Here is a 21,441-nt window from a genome sequence, read left to right on the forward strand (position 1 = left end):
GCGCATGCTCCCGCATATATAATTAGCCAAGAAGATTTCACTTTCCAGTACATTCTAAAAATAAGCCTCAAGTTTAAAATTAGCGTTGTTTTCTTTTGGGGCGATAAAAAGATCGAGGGACTTAGAATTTTTTATTTCTTTCAGAAAAAACGGTCGGTAGGTATACAAATTATTTTTTTTCCCACATCAGCTTTAAAAACTTTTGAGTCTGGGGTCTGAAGGACGGTCGGTCGGGTGACCGGAAACACAACATTTTTTTTTTAGGCCTAAAAATTTTTTATCAGATTTTGATCTTTTAACTACATAAAATTTAGAATAGATATGGGGAATGTGTCAAAGCGACAACAACCTGACCATAGACAGACAACAGACAAAGGTCACCAATGGGTCTTCAATGTAGCGAGAAACTCCCGCACCCGGAGGCGTCCTTCAGCTGGCCTCTAAACAAATATATGTATACCATGTATACTAGTTCAGTGATAATGGACGTCATACTAACATGACTAAACTCCGAATTATACAAAAAAAAACCTAAAATTAAAAATCATACAACACTAACAAAGGCCAGAGGCTCCTAACTTGGGACAGGGGCAAAATTATGGCAGGGTTAAACATGTCTTTTTAGATCTCAACCCTCTCCCTATAGTCAGTCAATGTAGAAAAAACAAATGCACAACAATACGCACAGTAAAACTCAGTTTAAGAGAAGTCTGAGTCTGATGTCAGAATATGAAACAAAAGAAAATTAACAAAATGACAGTGATATATAAATAACAAAAGACAACTAGCAGTTACCATGGTTACTGACATGCCAGCTCCAGACTTCAATTAAACTGATTGAAAGATTATGTCTTCATCATATGAATATTAGGCACAATCCCTCCTGTAAGGGGTTTAGTATTATACCATCATGAAATATATGAGCAGAACATAACCCGTGTCATGCCAACAACTGGTTTTAGAATAAATGTGTTTAATTCAGATGCAAAGACCCTATAAGTGAATCAATATTAAAGCCAAAATATGCAATCTTTAATGACCTTAATAAGTCTGTTTAAAGGTTTTGTTAGCATACATACATATATGTTAAATTGAGAATGGAAACAGGAATGTGTCAAAGAGACAACAAACCAACCAAAGAGAAGAAATCAGTGCTAGGCTACTTATGGGTCCTGAACACAGTGAGAACATTCAGCAGCCAGAGATGCTGCTTCAGCTGGCCCCTTTACCAAATTGTATACTATAGGTACTTCACATAAAATGGATGTCACACTAAAATCTGAAACATATACAGTAAATGAACTGAAATTAAAAAAAAAGACTAACAATGGACAAAGGTGTCTTGGGACAGGTTAAAAAAGTGGCGGGATTAAACATGTTATGTGATTTCAACCCTCTTACTATATATATATCTAACCAATGAAGAACAAAGAAATCACAAGACAATACACATAGTAAGACTAAAAAGTATATAAAGTCGCATTCTCTTTTATTTTTCCAGAGACCTAAGAGAGAAAACGAGTATTTCTGCTACTTCTGGACAATTACAAGATGATTCATTCCCAATGATACCAGGTTTGTATTGAAAATACCAGATTAAAAAAAACAGGGATAATTTAAGATATGAGGATTGCAACTATGCACACTGACTATGCATCCATAAGGGTCAGTAGTGAACTGTAAAACAAATTTATCTCGCATCAGATTTTTCCTGTCAACTGTCAAGTTTCGTATAAGTTGTTTAACATGTTTAATTTACACATTGAAATACAATACTGGGATCTCCTTGGCCTGTTTAATGATGGCGCCCAGCCATCGTTCAAATATCTTGCGCCATTGTCAAATGACCAGCGCCATCGTTAAATTGTCTTCTACCATGGTTCAAAACTGTCATCGTTTTTTAAGCCTGACGCCATTTTTTCTAGCAATTATAATTAAATGCATGTAATTGCATAACCCTTAGGCTTTTTTATATTATGATCCAATACAGTTCTAACACCTGAGGGATATCTGGATTAAGATCGCTAATCACTTGTACCTAAGCTTGTACAGGTAGATCAACAAACCAGACAGGAGAATACTATCTGAAGATATACGATTAATTTACCGAATTATTCAACTAAATTTCAGCAAATACTTAGATTAAATGAATAAATTGATAATCCAGTGACAAAGAAAACAGTTTATGACCCTTTAACAAGTCAAACATGTGCTTTTATTTTGACTTGCACAATCAGCATCCCCCTTTTTAAGAAGTGCAAAATAAGATGTAACACAGTTATATTATTTTATCGAAAATAGCTCGAGTACTGCTGTAACGATAATATAGAAATAATTCAAAAGTTATAAAGTAAAAACTTATAAATATTTACTGTGAAGAAATATTTTATCGTAATTTCCAAATTTATTCCGTAGTTTACATCAGCGTTTCCGGTTTATATTCAGACTAAAAAAATGCATGTTGCATAGCATCAATTTGCTAGATAACGTCATTAAAAATCCTTTTCATTTGTCAACGTTAGCTTTACAAATATCTTAAACCTTTTACATAACCCGTACAAATTGTTTTGTTGTTGCTGCGGTAATGGGTTCATGACTTCTGAATTTGACGGTGTCTGTGAAAAATAAGCTCCACATGATTTTTAACCCCCATAACAATTACCAAAAATAGCAAAAAAAATACATGGGGACCATGAAGGCTTAGCATTTGAATTAGGGATGAAATACTTTCGATCACCCTATACTGTACAGCGTAGACACAATTTGTGATGATGAAAGTTCCTCCATCGTTCAATTTTCATCCATGGAGATCCCTGCAATATAAATAACAGTAGACGTGATATGACTTCTAGATATCTAATTTACTGATCTGCTTCAGACTCATAGTCTGTCACAAATCTCAAATTTAACCCTAGGTGCATAAATGGGCACTAGTTGATGACATGATTTTTATGTTCCCACAGTAGTGATGGGGGCATTAAGTTTTACCCTTGTCCGTACGTCTCGAAAATTGATTTCGTTTCTTAAACTTTAGTTTTTTTCAACAAAATGTTATGAAACTTATACACAATGCTTATTACCAAAAAACACAGGTCAAGTTTGAACTTTTATAGCATCACTTTTACGATTCTAGAGTTTCGCCCCTTTACAAATGGAAAGATTGGGGAATTTTTCATTTCGGATCTCTAACTTAAGTTTGTCTCAACCAAATGATATGATACTTTTACACAATGTTTATTACCACAAAACACCGATCAATTTGAATTTTGGTGGTGTCACTTTTACCATTCAAGAGTTATATGCCCCTTTACAAATTGAAATATTGCTGAATGTTTCGTTTCTGTTCTCTTACTAATTTTCTTCAACCAAATTTTATGTAACTTATACACAATGCTCTTTACCCCAAAAAAAGGTAAGGTTTAAATTTTTGTGGCGTCACTTTACAGTTCAAGAGTTATGCCCCTTTACAAATTGAAAAATTGCTGAATTATTCATTTCTGTTCTCTTACTTAAGTTTGTCTCAACTTTCCGTAATGAAATGCTTACTACCACAAAACTTTGGCAGTGTCACTTTTAGAGTTCTAAACTTGTGAGGGCCAGTTTTTATTGGTGGAGGAGGCATAAAACCACTAACCTTCCATGGGAAAACTGACAATCCTAGTCCATTAATATTTGAGTCAAGTCCTGCACTAGCCGAGTTTGAACTGACTAGTGATTACAGCTGTAACTACTTAGTCCAATCGGCCATAGAACCCCTCCCCCCCCCCCCCCCCCCAAAAAAAAAAAAAGAGATTGTGAAGCCTTTAAAACAGAGTGAAAGCACACATATCACTCCTATAAGGAAATCAATTCAGATAGCATCACATTCAAGAAATATAGTATCACATTACCGTGATGATAAAAGGGCCTAGGGAGAACACTGACAAAATAACTTGAATCATGCAGCCATGGTCATTGATGGTTATATTATGGAAATGGTTTTGAAAATATATATAATTTAAAGCTGTTGACACTTTACCACATTGACTAATGACCATGTGTGTACATCTTAATAGTAATATTTTTGTTTATCACTTTTAACAAATACATGATTCATGTCTTTCAAGGTATGAGAAGAAGAGCAAGGGCTGTCATCCCACATGATTCCACGGCTTTGTTAAATCAGCTCAGAGTAGAGGAACTTCAAAAGGGAAGAGATGCTCGAAAAAAACAGATGTTAGACAGAAAGGCTGTTTTGGAATCTCATATTCAGGGTATGATGGAATGGGAAGACAAGTTGATGGAAGGTCAAAGGGAAAATGTCAAGGCCATGTGGGAGGTAATTTAAACTATCTTGTAGGTGTTAGAATGATTGGTTTATGGGTAGGTTCCAATTAGACAATCATGACTTAAACTATGAGGGATTTGTTGCAACTATTCTGTATACAATTTAAGGCTGTGATTTGGAAATAGCTTTTAACTTAAAATTGAAAATAGAAACAGGGAATGAGTCAAAGAGACAACAACCCTACCAAAGAGCAGAAAACAGCAAAAGGCTACCATTCAACACACTGAGATGAAGGCTTCAGCTGGCCCCTTAAAAAAATATAAACTAATTCAGTGAAAAACAGATGTCACACTTAACTCCAAAACATATAAATGAACCAAAATTTAAAAAGCATACAAGAATATTAAAGGCCAGAGGTTCCAAGCTTGGGACAGTCACTTGAATGCAGCATGGTTAAACTTGTTTTGTGAGATATCAATCCTGCCCTATATCTCTAGCCGTTGTGTAATAAAAACACCCACTGCCATACACTAGGTAAAACTGAGTTTTATAGAAGTCAGTGTCAGATTTTAGTTAATGTAACAGAAGAAACATAGCAAAATGACAACGATGAACATAAAATAACAAAGGACAACTATCATTACTGACATGCCAGCTTCGGAACTCAATTAGACTCAATGAAAGTTTGAGGATTATCCTAAATTTTTAGAATAAGCATTGATTTTTTTTATCCTTTGACTTTCCCTTTTATCTGTTCATTGTTTTGAAAAGTGTGATTTTTTTTTTTGCTCAGAAAGGTTTGGCTTTCCAAGCTTTTGATCTCTGGTGTATCTACATGACCTAATGAACGTTAATTTAAAAAAGACATGTGTCATGTTCACCCATGGAAATCATATGATTTTTTTTTAACCAATTAGATGGGGTACATTATCTAAATAACTATTACATATTCTAAATATTTGCAGTTGCCATCCATAGGATTGTTGCTATTCCTTTGTCATTATCCACTTAACATTGGAGAAGTAGCACAGTTTGAGCTAGAGAGATGTTTGTTCATGCCGAGAGAAAGCTCCACTCTACAGAGAGTGATGACCACTTTACTGAGTACTCCATTCCAAAGACACAAGTATGGTCATAAAAATTATTTCTCTTAATTTTGTGCCTCGCCGAGATATAACCTTTTTGTGCTAATGCAGCGTAAAGCAACCAACAATCATAAAACTTATTTTTGTGTTATTTTCAAATGTCTTGATTGGTTTGAGAAATAAATTTCTCATCATTAGTGAAATATACAGTCAGAGGACTTACTTAAATGAGTGATTTTCTAACTCACTGATTCAAGTAACATTTTGTTCATAAAGGTTGAAAGTAAGAGTTGTCTTTCTTTAATAATCACTTATTTAAGTAGTACAAATTTATCACTAGACTAAGTGATTTAGTTTTATTGTAGTTTTAAATATAGAATACTAATGATCCAGGGACTAATTATGTTTCTAAACTTATCAGAACCAACATCTGTGTTGTCTATGATGACCAGGTCATTTCAGGTGATGACCTTGTACTGAATCTAGAAAAATGACATAAAAATCACTTGTTTAAGTACAATACCTCAATTTCCTTCCCAAAAATCACTTCTTTAAGTATCATTATTTTAATAACCCCCACTAATTTCAACATTCCCGAACAGTGAAATTTTTATCACGAACAGTAGAATTTTATTACATAATCTGAAAGATGAAACCTTGAACTTCACAGGAAAAATACTACCACTACTGGGAAAAATCTTTTAAGAAAGCATCATGCCATTATTATAGCATTTTTTCAACTAAAATAGAATTTTCAGCTAAATGATACCATCAAAGGCATAAACCTTGCTACTTAAAAGAAGCAAAAAGTTCATTTTTTTCAATTTTAATAATTAAAAGATATTATGTAACACCTATGTGTTTAAAATTGTGAAAAAACTACAAAATCCTAATTTGTGACAAAACTTCGAATTTGCTACTCAAATAACAGTCAGGGATATAACTCTATAGGGTTATTACAGGAAAATAACATACATTTGTTATTGTAGAGTAAAAAATCAAAGAACTGTGATTTAACATACATATGTTACATGTTTCAAAGGGACAATATACAGAATTAGTTTCGTTAAAATTTGTAAAAGTTCTATTGATATTACTTTTGTCTATATGTATGCTTAATTATTGAAAGATATAACAGTTCATTTACCATGGGTAATCAAAAATGTATTAATTTAATTAAGAAATTAGTTATCAAGGCTGTGCATTTAGTTTCTGCGCAAAGTCTCAAGAGTTCCCTAGAGCCCACTATAAATGAAATAATTTTACAAATAACAAACATATGTTATTACAGATTTAGAAAATCATAGGAAGAAAATCTGTAATAAAACGTGCAAGTTATTTTCTGTAATAACCCTATAGAGTTATATCTCTGACTGAATAAGTGATTTAAAAATAATGTTCTCTGCAAACTTTTTTTCGAAATTTAATTATGACATCAAATGTTCTAGGCTCCTTCTGAATTGTTTGATGTGATGTCATGAAAAAAGGTGATCATGTCTTAATATTTCATATAAAGAACACAACTTTCTGTCAGTCTTTGAAAAGGAAGGACAAAAATCATTAGAGAAACAGATTCCACCACTAAAATTTGTGTATTAGGATATTTCTCCACTTCAACAGATAAATTTTAAATATTTGAAAAGCTCAGCAAGCCACAGGGTTTAAATATTAAAAATTGACTGTCTCTAGTAGAGAAATATTGTAACACACTTGTTGCAGTGATGGAATCTTTATAACCCCATTGATTTCTTCCTAAACAAGGTTAACATATAGTTTAATATGTAATCAATGGAAAGAAAACTTTCTTTACAATTACCTATTGCATCTAGTGCATGTAGTGTGTAGGTAAAGGTAATATCTTTGGTTGGCTTGCTTGCTAGCTGAACCATGAAGTCATGTACTAAAGGGAAGGTATACTACTCTCTTATAGAGGAAGCCTAGTCCTACAGACAGATAGATAGGTTATCTGTTGGACTAGTCTACTCTTAAAGTATGGTAGTTTACCTAACGTAATAATGACTTCATGGTTTCTGCTAGCAAGCAAACTAACCAAAGATATTACCTTTATGTTCACTCTCAATGCAATCAGCTGTAAAACAAATCATTTAAGAAAATTATTTATTTACACAAATTTGCTATGATTAGAACAGGAATTAAGATTTTTATTTGACCTGGTCTAAAGACATTTATTTCAGATTTATTAAGAACATTTTGTGTACCTGATAATGGCACTAATTAATTTTAATTGGATTTTTTTCTTATTCAGGTTAGACAGAACTGGTATAATGCCATACAGGGTGTGGAATGAAAAGTTACGTGACAGAATGGCGCTATGGTTTAAACTTCTCAAAGACTCACAAGATCCTTATAAAGTATGTATATAGGATAACTTGAATTTACAGCACAATAGTGTTAACAGTGGTGTTAAACATCAATTAATCATTTACAAAAAAAAAATGTAGTTTGTGCAGTTTATTAGATTTTGTAGGAATTAAAAATATATATGTACTGGTCTACTTATCAGTCAGGGGACTTACTTAAATCAGTGATTTTCTAAATCACTGATTCAAGTAACATTATTTCCATAAAGGTTGAAAGTAAGAGTTGTCTTTCTTTAATAATCACCTATATAAGTAGTATAAATTAATCACTAGAAGAAGTGATTTAATATTACTGTAGCTTTAAATATAGAATACTAATGATCCAGGGACTAATTATGTTTCTAAACTTATTAGAACCAACATCTGTGTTGTCTAGGAAGACCAGGTCATTTCAGGTGATGACCTTGTACTGAATCTAGGATAATGACATAAAAATCACTTGTTTAAGTATCATACCTGAATTTCCTTCCTAAAAATCACTTCTTTAAGTATCATTATTTTAATAACCCCCACTAATTTCAATACCCCCGAACAGTGAAATTTTTATCGCGAACAGTAAAATTTTATTACATAATCTGAAAGATAAAACCTTGAACTTTACAGGAAAAATACTCCCACTGCTGGGAAAAATCTGTAAAGAAAGTATCAGTTCCTTATGTAAAGCCATTATTATAGCATTTTTTCATCTAAAATAGAACTTGCAGCTAAATGATAGCATCAAAGGCCTAAACCTTGATACTTAAAAGAAGCAAAAAATTAATTTTTTTAATTTGACTAATGAAAAGATATTTTTTAAACCTATGTGTTTAAAATTTTGGTAAAACAACAAAATCACAATTTGTAACAAAACTTTAAATTTGCTACTCAAATAAGTGATTTAAAAATCACTTATTCCAGTAAGTCCCCTGACTGCTTATAAGTAAGTACAAAAGTGAAAAACACAAAAGTACGATAAACGGAAGTAGTATAGGAGATTGCATTAAATCTTTCACATTTTATAGTAGATACTTGCTTGGCAATTATAGTGAAATCACAGAGAATATATGATCCTCAAAAAAAGAAATGTGCGCTTTTGTGAGGGTCCCTCATGGGGCCGTCCAAGTAATTACATAATCACAAATCTTTATGCCAATATAATCACGTAATCATCAGTTGTCTTCTTCAACAAGATAATCAAATAATCAGAAATACAGTCCTAGATTAAACATGTTTAATACCAAATAATCACGTAATCAAACACCCCATAGATCAGAAGGTGCATTTACATCAAACTGACAGTGAACTTTGTAGCTTGCATTGATTGTTGCAGAAAATTCAAACTTAACAATTCTCAGAAAAAACCAAACAAAACATGAAGAAATACACTTACAAGAAGCATCATTGATATACACACTATACATCAGGAGTATATATTACCTTGTATCAATAAAAAAAAAACAAGAAAGAAAGAGAAATTGAAACATAGTTTTATTTTAATTTTTTAATTTTTAGGTAGCTGACAAATTTGGTATAGACCCATTTCTGTTTCAAGTTGTGGGTAAGTTTCTGATTGAATTGAATCAATGAAGCATGCAGTGTTATACTCTATTATTTGTCTAAAATTTTATAGATATTTCTAGTATAGTTTAAAGCAAGGTGATAATATTTTTGAATATGTGAAAGGACAATAACACCATTTAATCTGTCTGGAGCTCTAGTAAGTAACAATGTTTTACTGCAAAACACTGATCAAGTTTTAATTTTGGTAGCATCACTTTTTAATGAGTTTTGTCTCTACAAATTGGAAAAATTGCTGAATTATTGTTTCTGTTGTTTTTTTTGGTCAGGACAATTTTTTACTCTTCTTTAGTTTTGTCATTTTTAACAAAATTTGCAATCTGAGAAATCATCTGTGTCTCATGGTTTTCCTGGCACATTACCCATTTAGTCTATATCTATAAGTGTCTAAGAATGTAACTTTAACACACTAATGAGTGTTATAAAATTAGTTGTTATATTTTATATATTATTCACGCAATATTTCGCTAAACAAATTAGCTTCATCGGGCGTGTGCATCTATCTAGGTGAAATCGGATGCATGACAAAATAATATCTTTGTAGCTTGACGTTTTTGTGTAAAAGTTTAAAATATTGATTTTGTGAGGGTCCCTCATGGGGCCGTCCAAGTAATTACATAATCACAAATCTTTATGCCAATATAATCACGTAATCATCAGTTGTCTTCTTCAACAAGATAATCAAATAATCAGAAATACAGTCCTAGATTAAACATGTTTAATACCAAATAATCACGTAATCAAACACCCCATAGATCAGAAGGTGCATTTACATCAAACTGAGTTTTATAATGAGTTACATTCTTAGACACTTATATAATTTAATTTAGTAACTGCATCAGTTTATTTACAAACTGATCCACACCTAGATAGATTGAATGTTGATTGTTGCTATTTTTAGACACTATATATATATATATATATAGTGTCTAAAAATAGCAACAATCAACATTCAATCTATCTGAGCGTGGATCAGTTTGTGAAAATAAACTGATACAGTTACTGAATTAAAATTATATAAATGTCTAAGAATATAACTTAAACACACTAATTAATACATTAAAAAGTTCTATTAGATGCCCAATCAATCAATATGTTACACTGTCCCTCAACTCTTGTATAGATTAAGCTACAAAAATATTTTTTTGTCATGCATCCGATTTCACCTTGAGAGATGCACACGCCTGATGAAGCTAATTTGTTTAGGGAAATATTGCGTATTTCTATTTAACATCTAATAGAACTTTTTAATGTATTAATTAGTGTGTTTAAGTTATATTCTTAGACATTTATATATATATATATATATATATATATAAATATATATATATATATATATATATATATAATATTAAATATAAATGATTCAAATGATGGAGCTATTGTTCATTAAAATGAATAAAATATAGATGTAATTAATTGCTTTATTTAAACAGGTAAGAAAAATCCATTGAGGAGAAAGAAATTCCATGAGCTAAGTTTGTACCAGAGAGTTTGGGTATTGAAGAGCTTATGTGACAATGTGGTGGTAAGATTTTAAATTTGTCAAAAAGATCTTTAATGGTGTATAAACAAATATATGAAGTATATAAAGAAGAAGTTCAAGGGTCACCACACTTCAGAATTAATTTGAGTAGGCACTACAGCCAAACAGGAAAAAATGAAGCATCAACAGGTAGACTTCAGGGAAAGATCACATTTATACTTTTTAAGAATTACATTTTCCAAGTATCTACACCTTTTTGTTATTTTTTTCAAAGCATTTTACAAGGCAACTTTTTCGATTGTGAAACATCTGAAACATAAATCAAATGCGATCTTTATTCCAATTTAAGGAGGCAGACCTAGGTTAAGGGAAATAACTCTGAAAATCATCAGTACATTTGTGTCAGCCATTTTCATAAATATTTTCTAAGCTTCTTGGATACATAGATTATTTCCAATCTGTTTCAGGTAAATGCTTAAAATTCATTGACGAAACTTGACTTTTACAAACGCATAACTGATTCTCCCTGAATCAAGGTCTACCCCCTTAAAAATGGGATTACCCTTTGTTTATTTGTACAGATTGGTAGTCTCGTTTATAAGCTGAAGAGGTTCATAACACATCTTTCATAATCTTTACAAAACTTGTTTTGTTGGTGTTGATCAGAAATGTCTAAGTATACATCATACACAAAATTGATGATTTTTATTAAACAAAAAAACTACAATTTATAATAGGTTTTGATGCTTGTTTTAATTGTTGTAATTAGAATTGCAGAAACTGATTTTAGTTTTCAGGTAGGAACAATAGTTCTATGTATTCATATAAAAACTTGAATAATACCATGAATATGTTGGCTGTCATTTTTTTTTCTGGTCAAACTGTAATGAAATTAAATGACATTCATCATGTTCATATTTTAGGAAAACCAAGAATCCTTAGTAAAAACCATTGAATCTCAATATCCTGATGAACAGAAGGAGTACAAACTTGGAGAAGATGCAGACGGCAATACATATATTCATTTCCCACAATTCTGTGGAGTGGATGTACGTATTTACCGACAAGCTTACATTCCTGAACCAGAATTTGAGGAAACAGAACAGGAAATGGAAGAGGAAGAAGTGGAAGAAGAAACAACCAAGTCTGCAAGAAAAAGAAAATCAATTCAAGTAAATATTAGAAATTACCATGATTACACAAGAATAAAACAGCAAACTGTTAACAAGTATAATATACATAGGTTTATTTTGATATGACCGCAAACAAAATTTGGGGTCATATATCATTGTATGTTTTACTATCATGTCGTGGTTGTCCGAAAAGACATTTGGTTTCTGGACAATAAATTTAGTTTTAAGTGTGGATTTTTCTGAAATTTAATCAAAAGGTCCAATACCACATAAGGAAGGTTGGGATTGTATTTGGGGATGATGGTTAAAACTGTTTAAGAATTAGGCCCAAAAATGAGCATTTTTGTAGTTTCAGGACAATCACTTACTGTGGATTAATTAATTTTCGTGGGTACCAGTTTTCATGGATTAAGGAAAACCTGCATATTCGTGCATATATTTAATTTTGTGTTTTTGCAGAAGTCTATATACAAACCTTTAGAATATTTGTCATTGGATGAACATTGAATTTTGTGGTTTACCTGTACCCACAAAATCCATGAAAATTGGTATCCAACGAATAATAATGAAACCACAGTATATATGTATATATATATGTATATTGATTGCTGTGAAATTGTACCACAAGGTTTAATACTACAAGTAGAAGATTTTGGATTCTTTTTTAAGGGTAATGGCCGAAACTGTTCAGGAATTGGGGGGCCAAAAAAAGTCTGAAAAAAGGATTTTTCTAGTTTTCAGACAATAACTTGTGTTCAAGTGTATTGATGTATATTAAATTGTACAACATTTCTTAAAAAGATTTCAAATATGTTTCAACTGAGGTATCAGCAATGTACTTTCAATTGGGTAGATATGTGTGTTGAGCATTTTATCGACCATGAATTATTGATTAAAAACAAACAATGAAATCTGTTGAACATATTAAATGTTGGAGTGTGAACACACTTTAAATGATATGGTCACAATTTTAACAGCAAAACAGGGACAAATATGTTAGGGATTGTTGTCTATACTACTGTAGATGAGACAAAATGATGATTTACAAAAAAAAAAACACCTCACAAACATGACAAAAGGATCAAGGCAAAGTTTTCCTGAATGCCACATGTGTTCATACGAGATTCTGGTGCACAAAAAACACAATGATACCTACTTCAAGTCTATAGTAAAATATTATCTTATATGCTCTCTTTTCAGGTTATGTTCTTTCATAGCAAATTTCTAAGGCAGTGTAACTGACACTAAACTTGCATTGGCAACTGAAATATTATATATGGTGGCCAAATGGCAACCTCAATTTTAATCTACTTTGAGCATGTTGAGGACTATTATAGAATTGCATGGCTACGTTTTTCAAGGGAAAATCATTTACAATTTTTGCAATGCATATTTGATAGAAAAATTGAATTCTTCTTTGAAGATCTGTTAACTCGACAGCAATATTAATTAGTCAGCCTGAAAATTATAGTCAAAAATTTATTTACCTTTATTTCAGAAGAAAGAGAGAAGAGACAGATCTAAGAGTAAGGAAAAAACACCAACTCCCAAGAAAAAACCAAAGACTGTGAAAACCTTATCAGAAATACCAGCACCAACTACTAGTCGTCCAAGCAGATTGAGACAGGTATTAGATAGTCTTGAGTCAAATCTTTTTTTTTAATATTTTGGGTTATCCTGATCCATTTGGTTTTGGATTTGGAATGAGATTCAAACAATACAAAAACATGAGGGGGGTCTCTTCCTATGTGAAGATTTTTGGGATACGATTGCTTTCAAGGGATCTGAAGACTTATACCAGTGGCTCAGGGCAATGCCCTCACATCAATCGTTTTATTCTAAACATTAAGGAATATCTCAGATTCTTATGATTGTCTTGCTTTAAAAGGTTAAAACAAGCGAAGGGATTGAACTTTAACAACTTTACTATAATGTTTTTTTCATAATCTTCATGTTTGATATTTCTCTTGACTTCTATGCGTGTTTTTAACAACACGGAAAATCAGAATTAAGCAGTATTTATATTTAGTGTTTTTATAAATTTAGAAACACGTCGGAGGGAATTCCCCAGTTTTGATAAAAATGTGAGAGTTCTCTGAATTCCGATAAATCTATTTCTGTCATAGCTAAGAACTTAAGTTTCTCTTACATGTCACCGTTATGAATCTGATATTTGATATTGTACTTCCATAAAGAAATAGAGAACCATCTAGGTTGTTTAATTAACATTTAATATACGTTCTTGCTCCAGGGTTTGTTTAGGTAATTATGTGCATGCGTATAGTTTTCTTGAATTCAAGGGGTATTATATTAAATGGTTGCTCTGGATTCCCCACTCAATTGATTTTTTAAAACTCATGGGATCGTTTCTATTTTTGTCTGCTACTGAGGGTTATTGTTGTTTCATAATTTTAAATCATATGCATCATTTAAATTAAAATAAATGTAGTCCAAATCGCAACACCCTTTACAGCGAAATGGAGTCTTCCATATTATCGTTTCGAGTTGTCTCCCTTCCAGAGATAACTTCTATAAAATTCTGAAAACAAAATATGTCGAGAAAATTAACTCGTTCTGTCAATAAACGTCGTGTTATACTAAATACGCAATTTTAACTTAGGAATGTGTACGGAAAGGAGTCATAACCACTGACCAAAAGGAAATTAAATATTTTTTAAAGAGTTAAGAATGGGGTTCCTCCTAGAATTATCGTAGGAAAATAGGTGAGATACGAAGTGAAATACCTTCTCTCACTCTGAATCTCTGCTGTGACTACTGTGGAAAGTAAACTTGGAATTGATAGTACAAAAATAAAACACAATGATTACATTGTTCATACAATTGTATCCGGGATTGGCTATTTTGTAACTTCAGATTATGTAAATTATATTTTACATGTGCAGTTGAATTAGTTTTGAAAATAATATTATCCAGCTACATGTAAACATGTGTCAATGAAAACAATGGCAATTGTATCCCTCAGATTAATCTGCTCTCTGATTGATGTATATATATATTCGTCAAATATATCAAAGAAGTGCAGTTTTAGCGAGGAATTATATCAGTACATGTAGTTAGTTATTGACCAATTGTTGTATTGAATGGAATAATATTTCGCTGTGAAATGTATAGATAGGGATTTCACAATTATCCAATACATGAATGGGTGGTGTTTTTTTTTAAATCCCTGCTGCACAACTGTACCCAAAATCCCATGTTGAGACCCCCTGTGTACAAAACTAGAAGTATTGTTATTTTGGCTTTTGGTCAGCACTGAAAGAATAAAAGCAAATTTCTATTTCTAGTTATAAGTATCTCTATTGATCAATATTTTCACAGTTTTCTCGACAATCACCAGATTCCAAAAAAACACATGTCAAAAAAGGCAACAGCAATGTATAGTTTAAAGTTACAGTGGATTTCTTTTAATTCATTGGATACTAATTTTCCAGAATTTCATGAGTAAAGGTGTGCCATGCATTTAAACGTTTAATTGGAGTACTATTGTTTTATAGTCTTAAATGCAGACTTTGGAAAAATCATAAAAACATATGTTCACAAAAATATCCACAAAAACAAATAAATCCACAGACTCAGTAATCATAAGTTTCAGTAATCATAAGTTTTGTCAAACTGGCAATTTTTGTCACAAAAGAGAGACATAGCACTCCAACATTCCGTCGTCATGTGACAAGAGCAAAAGTAAGCAAGACACTAGATTCTGCAGAATCCTTACTGTTTTTGTTTGTTATTTGTTGAGTTTTCATTTGATAACAAAGTTTAAACAGTGTTTTTTAGGCTGTTTGTAAACATTAAATACACATGAAGAGCTTTGCCTTCAAGTGATCAAAACAGACCTTTTTTTATGTTAAGGTATTATACATATATATATCATAAATTTATAAATTTCGATCTGATCTTCAGTTTGGCTGTTTTAACTTTTGAAAAACATTTCTTTTACAGACACCAAAAACTGTTTTACCTGTAACAACTAATGAAGAATCATCATCTGATGAAGAAGAAAATGAAAGTACAGAAGAGGAAGCAAGTGAAAGTGAAAGTACATGTAAGAGTGAGTCTGAAGAACCAGAAGGCTGTAACGATAGTGGCGTTGATAATAATACTCCTTATAAAAACATTCTCAGGAACAGGATTATGGACCGGGATAATTTTAGTGAGACTTCTTCTTTAGATAGTAACGATATTTGGAGTGTTAAACGAACTAGATCAGGAAGAATCAGATATAATGGTGCAATGAGAATGAATAATGATCTTGCATTAGTGAACGAAAATTCTTTTGACCTTGAAAGTACGTTTTCAGAAAATAGCAATGCGGGTTCTTTAGATACGAGTAAGTTTAAGAAAGGTACAAAAACTAGTCGTACAGATTTTAATGGTTTAAATTTGGCCAAAAATTTCAATGGTTTGAGCGAAAATGACGATAGTGATATGTGCCATAAACCTGTTGATGAAACGGGTGCTTGTTCGTCATCAAACAGTGAAATGATCTCAAAAACTCGAAAGTTAAATAGTGAAAATCCAAACAGTATTTCTTCTAGTACACAAAATATAAGTTCTGAAGAGTGTGATATTCAAAAACAAGAAACTAGTTGTTTTGAGGGTAGTAATCAAAATTACACAACAAGACCCGTAGAAACAAACGAGGAAAGTAGCACTTCAAACGATTTTTCTGAAATTGACAGCCAAGACAGTGCTTTTGATGGCAATAATTCAGAGTATTCCTCTCAGAATAAGACTGATATAATGACACTTAACCGAATATTTGATGAGAAAACGGGTGACAAAATGTTTGAAGACAGTGACACAAATTCGTCATTCAATGTGAAATGTGATAGTCCAGCTGATAAGAAGGAAACTTTAAATTCTCCACAACAACTGGCAGCAAAAACTTCTGTTGATCAATCAATTTTAGGCAATGTTTCTCAAGAATCTGAAAAGGATGAAGAAACAAGGGAAACAACTCCATGTAAGGAAATAGATGAAAATGAAGTTATTGTAAGGGAAGTAACTCCATGTAAAGAAATAAGTGATGGTGCTGATACAGACACTGAGTTTGATGAGGAAAAAATGGTAATAGATGAAAAGTTTGGGGATAAAAGTAATTTATTGACACTAAAGGACAACACCTCTTGTGATGCTAGTATTGATGGTTTGAACTCTGACCCAGAGCATAACGAGACAGCAAATTTATTTAATGAAAGGACTGTAGAGGTCAAATCTGAACCTTGTGATGTAACTGAAATTGAAATAAAAGAAGAGACTGCAGACAAATTCGATGATAAGTCAATAGTTTCAGATTCTTCAGAATTACATATTGTGAAAACTGAGGAATGTTCAAATTTACAAATAAAAAAGGTAGAGGCTGAAAATTGTCAAAGGGTAACTAAGACGGGCAACATGGTGTCCCTAGTTAAGGAGGAGATTAAAGATGAAATGGAGGACCGGGCAGGAGTGAAAAGAGAAAATGACCTTGAAGGTGAAAAGAAGGATCAAGCAGAAGTAAAGGGAGAAATAGAAGAAATAAAGGAGGAAGTTATAGAATCAGATGACGAGGAAGATGAAAGTGATTTGGTCACTGTAAGTTATTTTAGCATTTACATGATGTTTGTCTATCATAAACTGTATAAAAATATGAAGATGTGACATGATTTCCAATATAAAGACAATTATCCACCTGAAACCAAATAACGTAGATTTTAACAATTTTACCGGATCACTGTACCAACTTCAACAAATAAGCAAAATCCCTACTGCAAAATGAGATATAAAAAGCTCATAAATAAAATCTTAAAAAATAAAAACTAGAAAACTTAAGTCCAGATATACATGTCAATAGAAAAAAATACTGTAGAAACATTAATTTTTATGGGGTTAAAATTTCATGGTTTTGTCTCTAATTAAGATTTCGTGGGTTCGAATAAATGAAAGTGATATTATATATGTAGGTTTAATTTTTGTGAGTGTTTTAATTTGTGAATATATTCTTTCTACATACATTGTACATACATGACATAATAAACAAAATTAAATCCTCCACAAAAATTTCTGGTTTTACATTAGTAACAAACTTTGTATCAGTACATACACAACTACACCTTTGTTATCAACACTCATAACTATTGTAATCATTGGTAACCATGGTAACAGAGCATAATAACATTTTCTTTTGAGTTGCATTTTGAATTGTGTTATATGAGGCCAAATAAAAATATATGTGTGGTTCCAGTTACCCTACCTACCCTACTTTTTAGTCGTAAAAATAGCCTACCCTAAAGATTTTTTTGTCTTTCCATGAAGCACTGTTAAAGTCAGAATGTTGCTCCCATAGACTCAATGTAAAAAATTAACATAAAATAAAAAAAAAATCCCTACCTACCTACCCTAATTTTTTTTTTTGGATGTAACTGGAACCACACATACTATTTTATTTGGCCTGATGGAAAAAGAACATAATTATGTGTTTAATCAATATAAAGTTTGATTTTGGTGAATAATTTTAGGGTCCAGAGATTGGTCCTTTAGAGTTGATAGCAGAGAGCGTTGAAGATCTAAGGAACCTAGTGGAGAAATTTGCTGAACCAGAACCATATACTGTTGGCAGGGGAAAGAAAACAAGGGTATACATTTTAGTCTGAGATATCTCTGATTCTGCAGTAGAGGTGGCAATAAGTCAAGTAGTGTTACCCTTGCTCTTCTTTACCTTTGTTTTCCATTCTCTAACTTTGTTTGGCCTCAGTCAAATGATTTTAAACTTGTACACAATGCTTATTACCAAAAAAAAAAGAGATGGAATTCAAAATTGGGCGGTGTCATGTTTAACATTCTAGAGTTATTTCCCTTTACAAATAGAAAAACTGCTGATTTTTGGTTTCCATTTTCCAACTTAAGTTTGCTCTAACAAGATGTTATAAAAACTGATATACAATGCTTATTACCACACAACTCAGATCAATTTCGAATTTGGATGCCGTCACTTAATGTTCTTGAGTTATGTCCCTTTATAAAGTTATATGCAAGCAGGGGCATCATCTTTGTCCAATGAACACATTCTTCATTTATTTTAACATTCATCAGTTAATAGAAGAAAAATACCGCATCAGTTTAAAATAATAAAAAAAAAGTAAATAACCGAAAGCTTTATGTTTGAACATGTTGAATGAAGAAATATATTTTAGTGATCATGGTGATTAGAAATCTTTACAATTTATATTTAGGTGGTTAAGCCTCCAGCAAGGAAAAGATGTGTTGTACAGTTGCATAACCGATTGTGCTACCTGTTAAAAGAGTTAGAACCATGGGAACAAAAACTCATCCAAGCCACAAAGAAAAATAGACTCAAAATGAAGAAAGAGTATGAATGTTATGATGAAAAGGTATGGACATAGCAGAATTAAAGATTTAATAGATAGTTTAATTTTGACTTTTCAAACACTGATTGAAACATACATTGTAGAAATGTTTTGATTAATTTAATGAATTAATTCTGAGGGTGCATTTGTTTTATAAATGCATTGTTAAATTCTACATTTAAGGTGGTACCTAACACTACAGGGAGATAACTCTGTAAAGTCAGCTAAACGTTTTAATTACGTTGTTTTGTAAAGAGAATATTAAGCTTCTCAGTGATCAAAATTGGTGTTTGTCAAACCACTATATAACCAGTGTAATATTTCTGATAAAATGGTTGGTTCAAAATTTTTGAAATTTTTATATTTTTGTTAAAGGGTCAAAGTAAATACTTTGTCAAAAATTTTTGAAAATTAAACGAGCCAAATTAATTTTAGTGAAAGTGTTGGGTACCACCTTAAAAAAGAACAAATAAGTAACCACAAAAAGTCAAATAGTTATTAAAAATATATGTTTTCATCAATGGACACATGTAAGTACCCATGAAAATAAATGAAACCACAGTAGGCTGAATACGTAACATGAATTTTGTTATTTACGGGCCAAACTTTTTGGGGTAAACAAGTAGCTTTTTCTTCCAGCAAAGATTAAAAATATAAAATTGTTGAAATATTATAACCTTTTTACATAATCTGAGATCTAATGTGACTTTGCAAGATTATTATTATTATCAGTTTCCATTTGAAAATTACATAATCCATGTTAGATGTGGGTTAATTCCCCAATAAAATAAAAGGATGGGGTATTATTGCAGGTGATATATATTCATTAAAAAAATTATGGCAAGATGTGTTACCTAAATATAAAAAAAACATGTATCTTTTACTTATATAGGATGATGATGGTTGGGAGTCTGATCACTCAGAATCAACAAACTCTGCTACAGAAGATACAAGTATGGATGTAGATTCAGCACACAAACCTCGACAGCCAAGTATTCCTAAAGATTTCTTGATGTCACAGAATGATGATAGTAGAAATTCTGGTATGTTTAAACTATAGTTGTCTCCCTTTTATAAAGTGTTAAATTTTGATATTTGCAGTTTTCTCCCTTTGTAAAGTGTCATTTTTTTTATAGAGAAGTTCCTATATATACCATAGCACTATTTATCCCAACATGGAAATTCTGAAAAGTTCTGAAATTACACACACTTTCATACTGTCACAAACCAGTTGAAGCTATCTGGTGCCCTGTTTAAACAATAAGTTTTGGTAGAAATTTGCGTAGACACGTGTTAAACTATAGTCATCATTTCAAACAGAGCATTGTTATGACTATTAAATCTGAGTTTAAAATTCTATCAAAATCTCAAAATGTTCAAATTCTTAACTTTTTCCCATATTTAAAACTAAGGTGTAAACCATCTAGTTTTGTAATTCACATTCTCTTTATTACAATAAAAGCTTCTCATGAGAATAAATTCATGATGCTTACCATGTTTTAAAATCAACTTTTAAATTTTATGGAAATAGGTTTTTCCTTAATTGACTTTGACCAAGATGGGATTTGCTTTTTCAGTACATTGTAAATGACATTTTTTTTTTTAAATATTGCATATAGCATATAGATACATGAAAACATAATAGACAAAGAAAAACAAAACCAAACATTAAAAAAGTTTTGCCCACCTTTTGTATTGATTGTTTAAAGTTAAAATTTATTTTGACTTTTGACCTTTTTTTTTTTACAGAAGATGCTGGAGAATGGGATATTAGTCTAAGGGGCAGAATTAGAAAGAGGAGAATTATACCAAACAATGTTGAAGATCAAGGCTTGTCTAAAAAGCGCAAAACTGAAACCACACCTACTACCACCTCATCACAAGTGTCAATTAAATCAGATCAGAGTTCACCAAACATGGTTTCCTTGGTGACGAGTGGTGCTAGTCAAATACTGCTACACACATCAGGCGGTCAGACTTTCTACACTGGGTTAAATCAGCAGTCACTTAACAGTCTCAGGATGTTATCACATAACAAGCAGACGGCGCATCCCATAATTCAACAGTTACTACGACAACCAGGGATGGACTCTTCAAAACCTCTAGCCAGTACTTCTGTTGACAATACCTCTCAAGGTAAGGATTTAAGTCAGACTTACATC

The 21,441-nt window shown here is 31.7% G+C and overlaps 1 protein-coding gene across 1 annotated transcript in view; it reads left to right on the forward strand.

Moving 5' to 3' along the window:
* LOC143083493 (uncharacterized) overlaps positions 1-21,441 on the forward strand; it is a 36,293-nt gene that overhangs the window by 5,229 nt on the left and 9,623 nt on the right. The window contains exons 3-15 of the mRNA XM_076259752.1: positions 1,502-1,575; positions 4,107-4,318; positions 5,233-5,393; positions 7,619-7,724; positions 9,225-9,270; positions 10,727-10,818; positions 11,700-11,948; positions 13,408-13,536; positions 15,873-17,507; positions 18,431-18,547; positions 19,145-19,303; positions 20,172-20,322; positions 21,029-21,415. Coding sequence (XP_076115867.1) covers positions 1,502-1,575; positions 4,107-4,318; positions 5,233-5,393; positions 7,619-7,724; positions 9,225-9,270; positions 10,727-10,818; positions 11,700-11,948; positions 13,408-13,536; positions 15,873-17,507; positions 18,431-18,547; positions 19,145-19,303; positions 20,172-20,322; positions 21,029-21,415 — 3,518 coding nt within the window. The remainder of the gene's footprint in view (positions 1-1,501; positions 1,576-4,106; positions 4,319-5,232; positions 5,394-7,618; positions 7,725-9,224; positions 9,271-10,726; positions 10,819-11,699; positions 11,949-13,407; positions 13,537-15,872; positions 17,508-18,430; positions 18,548-19,144; positions 19,304-20,171; positions 20,323-21,028; positions 21,416-21,441) is intronic.

Source organism: Mytilus galloprovincialis, chromosome 7, assembly GCF_965363235.1.
Source record: "Mytilus galloprovincialis chromosome 7, xbMytGall1.hap1.1, whole genome shotgun sequence".
Classification (NCBI taxonomy): domain Eukaryota; kingdom Metazoa; phylum Mollusca; class Bivalvia; order Mytilida; family Mytilidae; genus Mytilus; species Mytilus galloprovincialis.